The sequence below is a fragment of the Letharia columbiana genome (assembly GCF_014066305.1).
Source record: "Letharia columbiana isolate WasteWater2 chromosome Unknown Sc0000033_s0, whole genome shotgun sequence".
Classification (NCBI taxonomy): Eukaryota; Fungi; Ascomycota; class Lecanoromycetes; order Lecanorales; family Parmeliaceae; genus Letharia; species Letharia columbiana.
Genome location: NW_023501076.1, coordinates 362,501 through 378,827, shown reverse-complemented (window position 1 = coordinate 378,827; position 16,327 = coordinate 362,501). Strand labels below are relative to the sequence as shown.

The window sequence follows — 16,327 nt, the reverse complement described above, 5'->3', positions numbered from 1 at the left end:
ATGCCCTCTCATGATTCTGACTCAAAGATGAATAAATGAAAGTACTCAATTACTGGTGACACGATCATAAAAACATGGGAAATCTATTATTAGTTTGCTTAGCTTCCACTCAGCCTCGAGGGAGGAGCTGTTAGGATGCCGTGAAACAGGCAGCGCTCCACCGCGATTCGAAGCATTTAAGCAAAGTATCCATCTTCAACTTCATTCCGGCAAGGCAACAGTGATTACTCGTAGCTCTCCACTGACACACACTTTGCAACGAGACTATCAAGGCTACAGCGTTGAATACCATAAGAAGGATCCGTCAAGTAGTGTTCTCCAATCTTTTCTTCAATGGGAGTAGTAATAACATCACATCACCACAACACACCATCATGGGTAACTCAATCTCATCGGCACTTACCGACTCATGGCTGGCTAGCCACAAAAGTCGCGTCGAAAAGTGGCTAGATAATGCAACAGAAGGTCAGCAACCGTCATAACAAAGTGCGCATTCCAGGCTAATCCAATCACACGAAACTAGATTCGGTACTCGAAGCACTTACCTCAAGCTTCTTTCCAGATAGCAAAGGATATGGAGGACTTCCAGCTACTCGAAACGCCGGGTCTCTCATCAAAGAAACGTTTGGCGCATATGGATCCGTTGACGAAGGTGACAAAAAAAGATGTAATAGAACTCTACCTCTCCAGCGAAAAGACGTCTGACATTGAGCAGATTGGCACGAAAAGGACCTAGGGAATTTCTTGTCGAATCGGTTTCCAGGGTCTGAACTGACCGCAAGCGTTGCGATACTATGGAGGTGCTTTCATTTTCATGCCTTCTTCCCATTTCCGCAGAAGCCAAATCGACTCGACTATAGTGCCTTCCAGCGGGCCATAGGATTGCTGGCAGCTGAAGGTAATCTGCGCCTCGGTGACAACGCGGATGGTATTACCATGGATACCGATAGATATCCTGACGCCAACGCTCGTGCTACAAAACAGCTTTGGATTATGTTCAAGAGCTTGTCAATTCAGACACCTCATCCGAATCATTACAAGTCATCAAAGTCCAGTGTAGCGGACTTGTCAACCACGGAAGAGGATCTCATGGACGTTTTGTGTCTTACCCAGCCCGACAATCCTTGTATAATGCCTGCACCGACTGAAGAATTGAGGCCTCACGCAAAGAGAATCTTGAGCTCGTCCACGCAATTCACTTGTTCTTCGATTCCCCGTGGAGACTTTCTGAGCCTGTTAAAGGCCCTTTTGAGCGTTCAATTGGACAAGCCAGAATGGGGGCCCCACGAGCCATATTTCTACACCGGCCGAATTTTGATACACCCAAATTCAGGTATTCTCCAAGGAGCTGCCGATGCAATATTGAGACATTCCGCCTCGAACGAGAAGAGGGATATCGAATGGCATGTTTTCAAGGAGGTCTTGAGTGTTCACCTGGTAAGAGCTTTCTACAGTACCGTGCGAATATAGTAACTTCGCTAACGAATGAACCCAAAGCCCGGTCTCCCTTCACAGTTTCGTCTCATCTTCACATCCTTCCTTTCTCCATTGACCGCGCCAATACAAGCTCTCAACACGTCCGCACCAAACTCCATCATACCTGTCCCATACGCTCAATATCTCAACCTCCTCTTACACCCTCCTCTAGCCCACCCGGGGCGCCACGTCTTCGAAGAATTCGCCCGTCAAGAAGCTCATTACGCTCTTCAAAGAACACAAGCTGCATATTCAGCTTCACCTCTCACTCTCAATACCGCCGACCTCGTCACCGCTCTCAGTCCTATAAAGACCGGCACGTTACTCCTCATCACCGGCGAGGCTAGTGTGGCCGATGCTCATCCCCCCACGCGAGTCACCGTTGGAGCCTGCATGCCCACGCCGTGGGACGTTGAGCGCCAGCGCTCATTCCGAGCCAGCCCGCCTCAAAAGCTGCACCGCTACACACCCGACCACATGCTATTCCAGCTGGAGCCATGCCAGGAAATCTTGCGGCCAGAAGCCGACGCATGGATTATGGATCTGATCCATATCATCAGCGGGGACACAAGAAGTGGCAGAAAAGGTGGGCTGCGGTTCGGAGCGGAGGGTGGGAGTGGCCTGTTTGTGGATTTCGACAGTGGCATCGCGACATTGAGAAGTTTCAATACAATCGAAAGCGAAGCGAACCAAGACAAGCAAAGCAAGGAATCTCCCAGCTACAACAGCGTCTATCACTCCACCAGCCCTTCTGCGAGCCGAGAAAACCAGGCCAACAACTGGGAAACCAGCCTGCGGATCCAGAAGCTCGACCTATACGACCTAGGCGGCCACGCAACACCGCCATTCGAAGAACAGCTCGTTGAGAAGCCGGGACTACGTACCGCATCCCCGGAGCCTCATCGAATGCAGGTGTCCGAAGGGGATGCGGCTCCGACGGAAAAGCCACGGGAGCCGCAGGTGGGAGAGGATGAATTGAAGAAGCGGATTCAGGGATTCGGGCCCGGTACCTAAGATGATGGCGAGATGAATTGAATTTAAGACAAATATTTCGAATGGCAATATATTGATTTAATGAGACAGGACAAATACTTAACGAATCTCCCCGTAGATGACTGCGGATTCAGTCACAGGGCGGACTTTCTTTACGTCTAGACATGAATGTATGTAGAGGTAGAGAAGTGGTTGTGCCGAGTTGGCAACTCTATGTCCGGTGAGGAGACCTCCTTTCGTCTCCTTGGCGTATAGATATGAGCACTTTGATGGTAGTTGCTTAAAATATTGGTGCATTGGTGGTGTATGTACAAATATTTGAATTCCTACGGGATATATAAACAGAAAACCCCGATGAAAGGTACACAAATGAACCATAGTCAGCTCCCCTATCTCTCGAAACCAGACAGGCCTTTCATGCAACTAAACCACTACTCAACAGGCTATTGAGAATTTCTAGCGGCCGATTACTTCAGCGCATTATATAGATTGTTTGTGTAGACCCTGCAATTGTTCGTGACGAGATGGTACTGGCCCATTGCGTCAGCCTTCGTTTGAGCGACCTCCTCGATGTCCGCCAGCGTTTGGTATTTTGCATCAATGGGTCCCATGTTGGCCCAAGTTAAGCCTGCTTTATGCCAAACATCAAAGGCAAACTTGCCGAAGACGCACTTATAGTTGTCGTCGTACCTGATTTCATACGATTGGGCAATGTAGTCACGGGTATATATATTCTTCTGGTTGACGGTGTTGCCGCGGCAATCCTTGATTGGTTCCATGGTCAGCTTGACCGAAACAATCCCGACGACAAGGAGGTAGTGATTGGGTATCACGTTTCCTGCCCAAGGGTAAGCTTCACGAATGGCCCAGCCCTGGCCAGTTCTCCAGAACTCATTGGGTTTTCCGGCCGCCCTAGCCAGGGCCTTGAACGCATCACTGTCACGGTCCTCCCTCTTAGCTTGCACGCCCACCCGCTTCCGCAGTTTGTCGGGCTTTTCGCAAGCGTCGTCGCTTTTTTTGGGCGGGTCATGCTTTTTGGGCGCCGGCAGGTCTTTGTCTGTTGATGTGGGCTTGTTGATGTCGAGGGTGTGTTCTTTTCCAAAAACTTTAAACTCGGCTTTGCCTTCTTTTTCAATGCCCTTGACGCAGCCTTCGATGATGGCTGGCGTGGCTGCGACCTCTATGGCATCCGCGATCTCGCCGGCGATTGGGATCAGGTCTTCTAGCAACTCAAGTGGCGCCAGCAGAACAGGGACGGCGATACGACAGAAGGCTTTGGCGGCTATGTCAAGGGCTGCTTGAGCAGCTGCTGCTTCTGCTGCTTCCTTTGCAAAATTACCAGCATCCTGCTCCAGCTGATCTTTCGTAAGCGAGGGTTTGAACCCGGCGCAGCAGTAACTCTGCAGCCCACCGTTACAGGTTTGGCTCTTCTTTTTCGAGTCGTGGTTGTTCGTGTTTTGGCTGACTTCCGTCTCACCATCCTTGCAGCCGCTAACACAGGGTAATCCAACACCTTTCCACCCACGCCATTGGCATTTGCCGGTTTGTGTTCCATCAAGGCAGCAAAGCGTCTGGTATTGTTTCTTGGGACAGCGATCTGTGGTACTCAACTGACCGGGTTGTCCGTTCATCTGTGTAACAGCATTCGTACCAGGAGGACAGCCAGCACCGCACGCAGAGGCTTTGCATGTAAGCCCTGCCAGCTGGTCGGCGGACATTTGATTTGCGTTGCTCTGCTGCGGAGGAGTCACGGAGACTGTCGAGGCAGGACCAAGCCCATTAGGTTTTGTTTGATCAACCTGATCCATGGCCCAGACCATGAGTCCGCCCAAGCATCGGCTATTTGCAAAGTCTTTCTTCTGCTTGAACGTGTCGTCGTCGTCGTATGAGATCCATTGGTCGCTGTCCCAGGTGATCCATTTGACGGCCGCTGTCTCATCGTGGACAGGCTTGACGTTGTTTTTAGTGATGATGTCGTCGATTTCTTCCAAATCAAGTATGCCTGCGGCATTGGAACACGGTCCGGCTTTGGCGCCTCCAGAAAACTCGCAGATGCCATTGGGTTTGTTGCAGGAAGGATCTTTGAGGGTGAAACTTCGGCCATACCAACCTTGTCCCATGACCACCTTAGCAGGATCTACTCCAGAGCGCCAGAGCAAGTCCAAGCCGAGGTCAATTTCAGTAATGTTCGTATGTGGCGCAATGTACGGCCCAACGAACTTGGACTGTGCGTCCCATACACCATGCAAGTCGTAAGCCATCAAGTTGAACCAATCAACGGATTTCTGTATGCCCAGTAGATCAAAATGCTGTAGGTACCAGTAAGAAGTGGGAAGCGTCATGGAAATGCCATATTTCGTTCCGAACGCTGCTCTCAGCTCGGCAGCGAGAGAGACATAGTTGGCTGTATCTTGCGATTTGCCGCCACGGTCATCGGCTCCTGGGTATTCCCAGTCCAAGTCCACCCCATCAAAACCGTATGTGTCCATGAACTTGATTAGACCGCTAATGAATTTCTGACGGTTTCCCGAAGTGCTGGTCATCTCGGAGAAAGCGGTCTGCGTTGGACCTGGATCGGTAAAAGACCATCCTCCCACAGAGATCCAGGTCTGCAGCGATGGTTTCTTGCTCTTCAAGGCAGTGAAACGACTGTAGAGAGACGCACCATTCGAGTCCATCGGGGCAATCTGGAAGCTTGAGGGGTCAAAGAATGAAAACGCGAAGTTCATATGGGTGAAACCATCGAGGTTGAGGTCCTCAGGGGCGACTTTTTGACATTTGCGGGAGTCTGAATTCGCCCAGGACTCGTAATAGCCAATACTACGTTTGTCCACGCTGCTACCTCCTCCACAGCTGGGCCTATGAACATCGCCACATCCACCATATTTGGTGTCACATGTTGGATACAATGGATCATCCTTGTTTTTCCAGGCACAGAATTCCTTGGTGGATCCGCAGTAACCGAACTCGGAGCAGCAAACATTGAGAGGGCATTTTTGCTGACCGGCAGCGGCGTAAGGTCCACACTGAGCTTTTGCGTCGCCTGGAGAATCAATGTTAGTGTGATAAGGCAACCCAGAGTCTTGGTACTTACAATTATGCTGGCATCCACTTCCACAAAAATCCTTGGAGTATCCGCACAGATTGGTCTTACTGCAGCAAGCGCCGTTGGCGCAAGGGGTCCCAGAATTGCAAGTGCCAATTGGTAAATCTCGAGCCGCCAATGGGACATTGGTCAAGCGAGGATTCAACGACTGTCCGTTGGAGCGTTCATGCGAAGGATGCTCTTTCGAGATTGTGGCAGCGCTCAAAGAAGCCAAAGCGGCAACCGCTGCCGCAAGTTTGCTAAAATGCATGACGACCAGGGAATGTATCGAAATTTGAAAGGAGAGGACGCTATATCAAAGACGTATAGCCTGGCGTACACAGGTCGATATAGCAAAAGACTGAGGAAAGACACGAGAAAGATGCACAACAATGGATGAACAAGATAGCTGACAACAGAATGGAGAAGATCTATACGCGAAGAAATACCTTATTGGGCACTGAGGTTTTATCCATTGGAATTCTCCTCAAGGGTTACTGACAAGAGGCTCCAAAAGTACATGAGTTATTCTGAGGCAGTCCTGCGGGAGGAGGTCCCTGCGCCATGTCGGTGCCTGCTACCTGCTTCCCATCATCACTTCACAAATCTGTTGGTTGTTTCAGCCACGAGAGGGATAGTTCCGCTCGTGGTAAATGGCAAGTTAGAGATCAAGAAGGATTTCGAATGGTCCAGCCCAGACGGCGTAGGTGTGATTGATGGCCTTGAGATGCACACCCAGGGCTGAGTCGAAAACGGAAAAGATGTATTCTCAGCTAAGGTACCTCAGAATGTATGGACGAGGGAAGAGAGAAAAGGGCGGAGCTGAGAGGCTGAGACGCGCGCAAATCCTTCCACCTTACTACTTCCGGGCTAGCTTCAGCCAGCCGCTGCCGGTGATGGAAATCCTCACCATGTTTTACACGGACTTGGACCTTAGATACTAATGATAGACACCTGATTCACAGTGGCGTATACACGCATGAAACAACCATGCTGCAGTGAGATTGACTGCGAATATCTCTCAGTCTTCCAATGGAAACTAAATCAATCTTAGTCGCTACGATGCTTCAGGAGCTGATAAGCCAAGACTGTGTGATATGGCCTACGATCCTCCAAGTTTCATCCCTCGGCCACTGCTAGGAGGCTCGTCTGATCCTGCACAAAGGCACATGAGGACAACTCCAGCTTGTCTAGACTACAGGCCCATACTTCCCAGGGTTGCAAATCCTCATGCGAAGAGCAGGCATTATTAGGGTCATGGTATTTCATATTAGTACGTGAGTTGTAAACAAATACACATCATCCCCTTCTCGCTCTCGAGCCTTCTAATAGATCTTTTTCGATGTCGCATTTTTCTCTCCAGTCTGTCAAATCTTCTTTGTCCCAGCTCTTTTCTTCGTCACACATCGCACTCCAGCCATTGCCAGTCTCTATCTTCGTTTTAGTCTGTTGAGCAGTACAGAACATATCGTTTCGCGATTTCTGTTATTCAGAAAAGTATCAACGTCACTCGGCCTCTTCAAGTCAGCCAGGAACTGCTTTCTTATCCCCTTCAAGATGCTTGACAACATTCCATACACCAGTTTTTTAGTGTTCACCTCCTATGCGGCGGCATTCAGCCTCTACCCCACTGTGAACCCGGACAGTCTTGCCAAATCCTTCGGCATCAGCGTCGGTTGCTTGGATGCCCTCAACGAAACGGTCGCATGTGATCAGACATTGTTCCAAATGTCAAACACAGTTGACAGCTATCTTTGGACCACGGAGAATGTCACAGGTCTTTGCACTGCAGATTGCATCCAGTCATCCCGAAAATGGTGGTTGGATGTGCAAGATAGATGCGATATGGATACCATTACAGCGTATGGCAAATTGATACCAGCGGAGTCTATCGCGGGAAGATTCTTCGACGGCTTAAACATTGCATGTCTAAGATCCGGAACCAGTCCCACTGCCCCAGGAGTCTCCGGGAATGGTAGCTCGAACTCCACCGGCTCAGCTCCCTACTCAAACTCTAGCGCAAGTCTCAGCGGCTCAGCTCCGTACTTGAATTCGAGCTCAAAGTCCAATCCAAACTCTAGCGCATTATCCTGGTGTCTCATTGAGTCCCAGGGCTGGGTTGGCTCCGACATCATTCGTCCCGACTGCTCTACCGACCCCACAGACCCGTCATGCTCAGATCCCACTGATGTTGCCCCACAGAACGAACGTATTGCAAATTTGTATGGCAATGATATGGTAAGCATTGTCCATTGCGTCCGTATTCAGTTGCACAAAGACACTAATGTTTCATGAAGCTTTGCAGTGATTGCTTCTTAAGGATGTTCTACCAAAGGATGTCGTCGCCGTATCTGCCTGACTCCGACTACTCGGACTATCTCGTGGCACAATATCAAGACATTCTCGATGTTTGTAGGATTTCCATGCCTGAGCTTATGGTTCGCGCTCTTCCCTACTACGAGGACGCCCGGGGACTTTACGACGGTGTGCCCTTATCCTCCGACAACTCTCTCATGTAAGTTGGCCATCCTTCGCTTCTACTCTTGAGGTGATGCATTCATCTTGCATCGGAAAAGCAGTCTTAAGTTCGGAGATATTAATTTATAACGACAGGCCTCCATTCACGTCAAATGGCAGCCAATTTTCGAATGGTACAAATAGCACCACCACGTGCTCAGGTCAAAGCATTTGCGCAGCTGACCTGAAAGGTACAAACATCCCAGCCAATGGGACATGGTGCAATGCGCTGTCGGCCAAGTACAGTGTGGCCACTGGCGATCTTCAAGCTGCCATAGGAGATCCAGGCTGCGTCTTCTTAGTTTCGTCATACTGCGTGCCTGCAGCATGTACACTCATGAAAGTCCCTTTTGGTGCGAGTTGGTAAGCAAGCTTCATCCCCATTGCTGTTATGCGTAACAGTAGATACTGACCGCCAGTTTTAGCGATTCGATTGCCAGCTCACTCTCGACAGCCGGGCTCAACACCAGCCCCGTTAGTACTGTACAGTTCAGAAAATGGAATCCAAACATCAACGGCCTCTGTGACAACCTCAATACAGGCGACTACGTTTGCACCAGCGCGCCTGGCGGTTCTTACGTTCCGCCTCCCTTCTCAAACACAAACTCAAACGCTAGCGCACTGCAACGTGGAGGAGGCGATGGGAGTGACACAGGGGCGCCCAGTAACCCAACTGCTCCTTTCAGCAATTCAACTCTTCCGACCAACACAGTTGTATCGCCATCATCAGGCTCATCCGGCAGCGGGTCCGCGGCACCTTCACCAACACAGAAAGGCATCTCAGCCTCCTGCGCTAAGTACAGCCAGGCTAAGAAAGGCGATTACTGCTCGACATTTGCACAAGAGCACAACATCGCCTCAGCTCAATTATACGCCCTAAACAGCGCCTTAGGAGACGCAGGCAAAAGTTGCGACACGGCCTTTTGGTCAGGCTATTATTACTGCGTGGGCTCTAGTGATGCTTCCGCAGCCGGTGGCAACAATACTACCTCCGTCACTACCGCTTTGTCCGCCATCGATGCCGCTCCCGTTACCACTACCACCACCAGTGACTCCGCTCCTACAGCAGCCACTGGCGGTGACCCAGCAACTCCCTCTCCTACGCAGTCGGGAATCGCCTCGCCGTGCGCTAAATACGCCCAAGCCCACGCTGGGGACACCTGCTCGTCGTTTGCTACGGCAAATCAGATCACGCCCGCGGATCTCTACAGCCGGAACGGCGCACTGGGGGAAAACGGCGAGAACTGTGAGACGAAGTTTTGGGCAGGTTACTTTTATTGCGTGGGAGGGACTGATTAGTTGATGAATGAACAGGTATATACGTTGCAGGCTGGGATCACCGTTCGTGGATCTTGTGGAGCTTGCGCGGTATTTCAGCTTTTGTAGATATTGCGGTTTGAATTGCATACGAATCTGCCTTAGCTTCCTCAACCTTGAGGATTCCGCGGTAAATACCTGATTCATTTCTAAATCTAAGAGAGATCACTGAAGTCGACGCCGGCGCGTTCTTGGGAAACTGTAAAGACATCGTAACTGAGTACGATTATAGATTGCTATTGCGAGCTCAAAAGGAAACAGAATACGAAAGCAACCGAGGCACAGGCGTGTTTCTTTCAGTAAATGTAGAGATAGCCGAGAAGTTGCTGTAGGGTAGAAAATGCGAGAGTGCAAGATCGTTTGGTAGTACATGGAGAGGGTTGGCGTCGAAGGACATTCTTCGCGGAGAACCTCCCATAAAAGCACCCCGAAATCAAACCGTCGTACACCTGTGACCTTGACATTGACGAGGGCACACTACCATTGTCTCCTCTATCTTAAGAGCAACCGCGTGGTGCTGAGGTTAGGGGCAGCTTCGCGTCGCGCGCCAAGACACTAGCGTGATACTTGCATGATTGCTCCCATCCTAATCTTTTCCCTCGTCCCTTCACCATTACTTAAGGTAAGCACCCTTCTGGACTCAAGTCAGGAAATGCTCACCTTGATGGACTGATCCTCAAATCAACAGTTCTATTCGCCAATTACCATCCAGTCTCCGCCATCAACGCGTCATGCTTCCACGGCCACGATGTCCTCCACCTCTCAGACCCCATCCAATTGCCCCTTCCTTCTCCTCCCTCTCGAGCTCCGCGACCGCATCTACACGCAACTTCTCAGCATAAAGCACACCCGAACACCCAAAGATGACGAATCCTGTCTGCGCTCCACCACTTTCTACAACTGGAACCTCCACCCTACTATTGTCCGCATCAATCGCCAGATCAGCCAAGAAGCCATGGCGGTCATGGCGCGCGAGAATGAATTCGTGGTCATTGAGCGCGCGAAAGAGCTGGAGCAGGGACCAGAAGATGTGAATAAGGAAGATACCACGATAATGGTGTACAGTGTCGCGCTCTGGCCTGGGAAGGCGACCAAGAAGCCTGTTGTTCCTGGGGAGAGGATGCGGATGAAGTTAGAGAGAGCTGAGGACTCAGAGATGGATATGGATGTACATGTGATACTCGCCGAGGAATTACACGACGTATGTGTCGGGCTCTCCACATTCCAAGACCCCAAAGGGAAATACCGCACGTCAGGCCTTTCTTGCTCCATCCAAGTTCATCCACCACCATACGCCGAAACCCCCACGGCCATAGACATTCGAGAACGCGCCCTAGTCGAAGCCCTAACGAAGTTCCGTCATTTTAAAGACGTTTCTATCCAAGGGACACGGCCAGCCATTGACCACCAGATCTCCCGCCATCTCACACATCATAGCTTCGACCGGGGTCTCGTGCTGGTCACCATCGACGAACTGATCACCAGTGGCGACCAGGCCTCCTCAAACGGCGACCATGGCATCGCAACAGCCCGCTACCAACGCGCTCACGAATACTTCCACCACAGCGTATCTCACGAGCGCCACGTCTTCACGAACCCAGCCGATGTCTCAGCATTCGAGTTTAAACTAATGCAACACCGAGCTCTGAACTGGATCGAAGCCGGCAACTTCTCCGACGCGCTAGAAGCCGCACAGATAGCGCTCTACGTCGCGAACCAGCTCTTCCGGCTCAATGCGCCCATGAGCACCGGTCCGCCCACCCGTCCTGGCAGTCGCATCAGCGCTGGAGCTGCCCGGAAACAGACGTGCGATGGTATCAAGGAGGGCGCGGCGCGATACCGACAGCGAATCAAAGCTGAGGATATCGGGCGCTGTTATTTCTATAAGAGCATATCAGAGCACGTGGTCCATGGGGATGGAGCGACGCAGCAGGCGGACGATGACAAATTTACTGCGATTGGGTGCTGTGTGGTATCCGAAACGATGACGGAGAATGTGCCGGAGGAGCTTTTGCAGTTGGAGATTCGGACGATGGAGAAGTTGCTGGGGGGAGGTGGGGAGGAAGTGGAAGAAGAGGAGGGGGACGAGGAGGGGTGGGTGGATGAAGAGTGGGAGGATGACGAGGGCGAGAATGATGATGAGGAGTAGAAGAGCGGATCTATACAGTTCCAAAATATCCTATATCTCCGACCTCAGCGTCCTAATTCACTGCGCCGAACTACCTCTACTATGCCCCAGCTACTTGCTAAAGTACGGCATCTGTCCGCGTGTTCAGTCTACTACAGTGATTCAGAACACTCTCGTGGGTCTACAGCTGAGCCGTATGACTGGCAGACTTGGTTTGGGCTCCGGGAGATCCTGGCAACGCTTATGCCTGGGCTGAAGAAGCTGAAGCTGAAGATGGAGTATGCCGGGCGCAAGGAAGAAGTTGGGGTAGAGCAAGAATGGGTAGAATTTATTGTTGGAGTCAAACATGTCAAGATATGATGGAAGAATTTGTGTTCTGGACATGCCCGTAGGCAGGGCACAGGTGTGAGGACGTGGAGAGAGGGTGGAAGCAGTATGGTTACAAGAAGGAAAAAGGTCTAGCGAGGACTGAGATAACAGGGTGTTCGGTTTCGCCTTGGCCTCGTGAGCCAAGTCCGCTGAGCCTCAGAGGCTACTCGGTACAATCCTAGTGTGGAGAGTGCTGGGATGCTAAGGACAAGACCAAGAAATCCCGCCTGTCCATGACCGCATGCCATAAGGAAGACCGTGGGGAAATGGCAAGTCTCCCAACAGACTCTCTTAACCGTGATGGCAATCCCCTGATAATCTCCTTGATTCTGGTACTCCCACATCCCTTGGGGATGGGTTCTTCCCGCCGGGACCTCAGTCATCGTCCGATCCATGGTGTACCGGTACTTTGGCCGATCCCACACCTGAATGGTCGGGCCAGATCATCCGAATGTAGATTTGATGCCGAGGGAGATCTCATATCCGGCAAGATTGCCTTCTCTGCGCATAACTGTAGGCTACATGATCCATCATCGGAGGATCCGTATTCATATATCTTTCTTCGACTTCCTGAACCCTGCGCGCCGCTATCCTAGCCATGGTAGCACTATCCCATGCCCCATCCCGCCACGGCGACGACGACAGCAGAGCGATTGCTTCTCGGCAGACCCCCAAGTTCTGACACTTGATCGCGGTGAGATACAAAGGCCGGATCATACCCACGTCGAATGTGAAAATGGGTACTGGATTGATTCCAACATCGTTCACGGCAACGGTGTGCTGGACTCCAAGCTTCCCCACATCATCCGTTGGTCCGAGCACGGATTTCGCCAGGGTGACTATTTGGCGGAATTCGGGCTCGCGGTCTGCATAAATCTGCTCGTCAGACGGTTGTAAGCAAGCTGTGAGTACCATCAAAATTGTTTCATAATTCATCCTCATGATAGCAATCCGTTGCGACATCTCGGTGTTGATCTCTCCTTGAAGCTTCGCGGTGAGAGCTTCAAGTGAAACGCGCCATTGCTTCAGTTGTACTATAAGCTTCTCTCTCTTTGCGTGCATTGCCGGTGGTACTTGATCTGGGGACTCTGATCTAACGTAAGCATCACAGAGGGGTCGGAAATGATCTGTGGAGTCGATTTGATGAGTCAACGACTCTGCCGCTTCCTCCAGGGTAGAAAACAAATCTAAATGTGTTGGGACATCGCCAGGATCATCGGGCGGGATCATGATGGGAGCTTGAAAGGTTTTTGATCCTAGCCATATGGTCGCTTGCATATCCATATTGCCGAAAATCCTCAGAATCTCATATCTCAAGGGATCCTGGTCGGGCGAGACTGTCTGAAGCCCCGTAGACACCGATCCATGATCTCGCCGCAAGATGTTGAGACCGCTTCGGAGGTGAATGAGGGATCCGCAATCGTTACCTTGCAAGAACTCGAAGATTGTGAATAGGAAACACAGTATTATTGCCAGATTGCCCGAACCTTCAAGGTCGTTGGATATGCGCTCCCGGAGATGCTTTAGGGCTTTGTAATACTGCAAATGAGCGAAGTTATGACAGGCATTTGCTTGCTCATTTTCTAGGGTCAGGAGGTCATTAATCGCCAACCTTTCTCCAATCGAGCCAAGAGCAATGACAGCAGACCGCATCGCCTCGTCACTGTGGCTGGCCTGTAGGGTAAGCTGGTGTATCAGCGTTATGTGTAGGGCGGTCGAGAGCTGCTGTCCTGTTTGGTAGTAGAAGAAAGCGAAGCTGCGGCGCTCTTGGTTCGTTCCGGTAATGCTGATAGTTGGGCCTGATTGTATCGAGAGTGCTTTGATTGTGGCCTCTACGGGAAACAAGTGGGCACTGTTGTTAACCGGAGACTTGGAAGTGCTCTGTTTGATTCCGTAACCATCGCAGACACGGCCAGTGGAGCGGCATTTGCTACAGGTAGGCCTTTCCTCGTCGCACTTGACGTGTCGGATTCTGTCGAGGCAAGGAGTCAGCAAGGCTACGGCTGCACGCTGGTTATCTGGCCGCCCAACTCAAGTAACACGAAGGGCAAGTAGGAGATGCGCGGCAAGACGAGTTGTAGTTACGAGTTACCGGGCCGTCACTGAGAATAAGGCCCGAGAAAAGACACGGAGCCCGTGAATGGTTGTGCGTTGGTCGGCACGGCGTGAATGTATATTGCCATCGTGGCGGCAGGAAGGAACAGACTCACTTGCAAGTTTTGCATCCAGTCTTCACGTGGTATCCTCCAGCCCTCGGTTTCTTAACGATTGCCAATGCCATAGCTGAGAGGCACACAGAGGAACCTTGTCTCATAAGTCGTGACTCGTCTCGCGAAGTATCACACCCATTGTGAAAAAAAGGCTGCAATGGAGAGAAGAAGTATGTTGCTCAATTGGCTGCCTTGAGTCTTCTGATTCAGGAAAGTCTGCTGCGCCTCGCCGTATTACTAGCATTGCTAGCCTTTATTCTATTTGATGTGATTGGTCGCTTCGTGACTCGCTTAACTAGCTCAGTCCAGCGGTCTTGAATGATGTCTCCGAGCCTAGTGGTGATTTTTGGAGAGCTATTATCAACAAACAATTCATAGACTGTCACAAATCTGCGCCTCGGGTTGGCATAAGCTGTATTACCCAACAAACATTCTCAACGGCTGCGTTCGTGTTCAAGGCTTCATACTTCTGCCAAAGCATAGCTTCAGGTGCCCATGAGTCCAATTACGTCCTTGCCTTGAAGGTGTCTCTATTCTCTATGCAGTGAGGACCCAATCAATTTTTCTTCTCCCATTTTCCAGGATTGCCTATCGTCCATCTCCCAAGCGTTATCCGTCTGCTTTCTGCTCTTGTTACACCAGCTTCTGGACCGCGAAGCATTCTCTGCCTCTATTTGCTTTCCCCTTGGGGGGTTTCCCCCGCAGCCACAATGTCTGCGGAACAGGCTGCCTACTCGAATGCAACGCTTATCAACAATGTCAACCTCTGCACCATTCAGACTCGTCCACTTGCTTGGGCAACAGTCGACTATATCCCTTCCCTTGCTGGCAATGCATTCTACCTCGAAGTCCCCTACGCTGTACATGTTATACAAAGCGTCCTCGGAATTCACTACCGAACCTGGGGTTATCTAGTGGCACTGTTCTTTGGCGTACTCGGCGAGATCGTTGGCTACGTCGCACGAGTCCAGATGGTTCAGAACCCCTTCCTCAGGAACCCCGTTCCTCACGTGAATATCTTTTTATTAACGCCTCCCAAACATCCTCCCTCCTAAACAGCTACATCCTCTAGGGACATCGCCTGCCTGACTCTCGCCCCCGCTTTCCTCACCGCAGGCATCTACCTCTGCCTCTCCCGCATCATCTTCACCTACGCCATCATCTTCATCACGTCAGATATCCTTGCCCTGGTCTTGCAGGCTGTCGGTGGCGCTCTGGCCGATACGGCCGGTACGCCCAAAGAGACACAGACCGGAGTCAACATCGTGATCGCGGGCCTATCCTGCCAAGTGCTCTCGCTCTTCTGCTTCATGTCGCTGTGCGCGGACTTTGCGATACAGATGCGTTGTCAAGTCGGCGCTACGGCTGGGGACACGCCGGGCTCAAGGATCCATTGCTCTGCTCGGCGCTTCCACGCTTTCTTGATCGGTACGTACGCTCTACCCCCTACTTCCCTCCCGACCTTCTCCATCACCCCTCCACTCCCACCATCTGCAAGTTCCTCCCATCCGCTGACTACCACCCCCACCGTTTCCCCCCCTGGCAGCCATCGCTCTCGCGACCTTGAACATCTTCATCCGCTCCTGTTTCCGCGTCGCCGAGTTGCATGCCGGCTTTGAAGGAAGTCTGGCGAATGATCAGTCCGCTTTTATGGTGCTGGAGGGGGGCATGGTCGTGGTTGTCGAGGTCGCGTTGACGGTTGCGGATCCGGGGGCGGTCTTCGAGGGGGCGGGGGAGGGGAGGGGATGCGGCTGGAGGGGAGGTGCGGTGGGGAGGGAAGGGGAGGGGAGGTGGAGGATTGGGAGATGCGTGTTGAGGATGTTGGGATAGGGGATAGGGTGAGTATTGTATATATGAGAGGGATCTGAATCGTTGATGCTTGTGGGAGGATGCCGTGTTATAGCGTTGCGGTTCAGGAAATGAAGGTGGGTGGATGATTCGTCTCGAACGCTGCCTAAGCAGCATTGTCGTCACCGAACATGATCTTCACGAACCAGACGAGGATCTTTTCTTTACTTGATACCGTGAGTTTCTTGGCATAGACCTGCTTTACGAGCGAGGGCATGTAAAGCGTAGATTTGTGATGGACAAGCCTCTAAGCCACGATGCCACGATGCCACGATGCCACGATGCCACGATACCATCGCTTGCCAAGTCTCTGCACTGTTTAATGTTCATTGGAGCCTATGAAAGGGATATTTGACACCAACCGGCCTTTGACGATATCATCCC

At 51.4% G+C, this 16,327-nt stretch overlaps 5 protein-coding genes across 5 annotated transcripts; 3 read left to right on the top strand and 2 right to left on the bottom strand.

Annotated features, from left to right (window-relative positions):
• Positions 1-374: 374 nt before the first annotated feature.
• Positions 375-2,490, top strand: HO173_008722 (uncharacterized protein; the record flags this gene model as incomplete). The annotated part of the gene is made up of 4 exons (XM_037310618.1): positions 375-465; positions 524-667; positions 716-1,437; positions 1,498-2,490. The coding sequence occupies 4 exons, from the start codon at positions 375-377 to the stop codon at positions 2,488-2,490; spliced, it is 1,950 nt and encodes a 649-aa protein (XP_037162600.1).
• Positions 2,491-2,936: 446 nt separating this feature from the next.
• HO173_008721 (uncharacterized protein) lies at positions 2,937-5,825 on the bottom strand (the record flags this gene model as incomplete). The annotated part of the gene is made up of 2 exons (XM_037310617.1): positions 2,937-5,512; positions 5,564-5,825. The coding sequence occupies 2 exons, from the start codon at positions 5,823-5,825 to the stop codon at positions 2,937-2,939; spliced, it is 2,838 nt and encodes a 945-aa protein (XP_037162599.1).
• A 1,286-nt stretch (positions 5,826-7,111) lies between these two features.
• On the top strand, positions 7,112-9,370 carry HO173_008720 (uncharacterized protein; the record flags this gene model as incomplete). The annotated part of the gene is made up of 4 exons (XM_037310616.1): positions 7,112-7,792; positions 7,852-8,069; positions 8,168-8,434; positions 8,497-9,370. The coding sequence occupies 4 exons, from the start codon at positions 7,112-7,114 to the stop codon at positions 9,368-9,370; spliced, it is 2,040 nt and encodes a 679-aa protein (XP_037162598.1).
• A 766-nt stretch (positions 9,371-10,136) lies between these two features.
• Positions 10,137-11,537, top strand: HO173_008719 (uncharacterized protein; the record flags this gene model as incomplete). Its single annotated transcript, XM_037310615.1, has 1 exon — positions 10,137-11,537. One exon carries the CDS (start codon positions 10,137-10,139, stop codon positions 11,535-11,537), a length of 1,401 nt encoding a protein of 466 aa, XP_037162597.1.
• An 825-nt stretch (positions 11,538-12,362) lies between these two features.
• Positions 12,363-14,166, bottom strand: HO173_008718 (uncharacterized protein; the record flags this gene model as incomplete). The annotated part of the gene is made up of 2 exons (XM_037310614.1): positions 12,363-13,857; positions 14,096-14,166. 2 exons carry the CDS (start codon positions 14,164-14,166, stop codon positions 12,363-12,365), a joined length of 1,566 nt encoding a protein of 521 aa, XP_037162596.1.
• Positions 14,167-16,327: the final 2,161 nt, after the last annotated feature.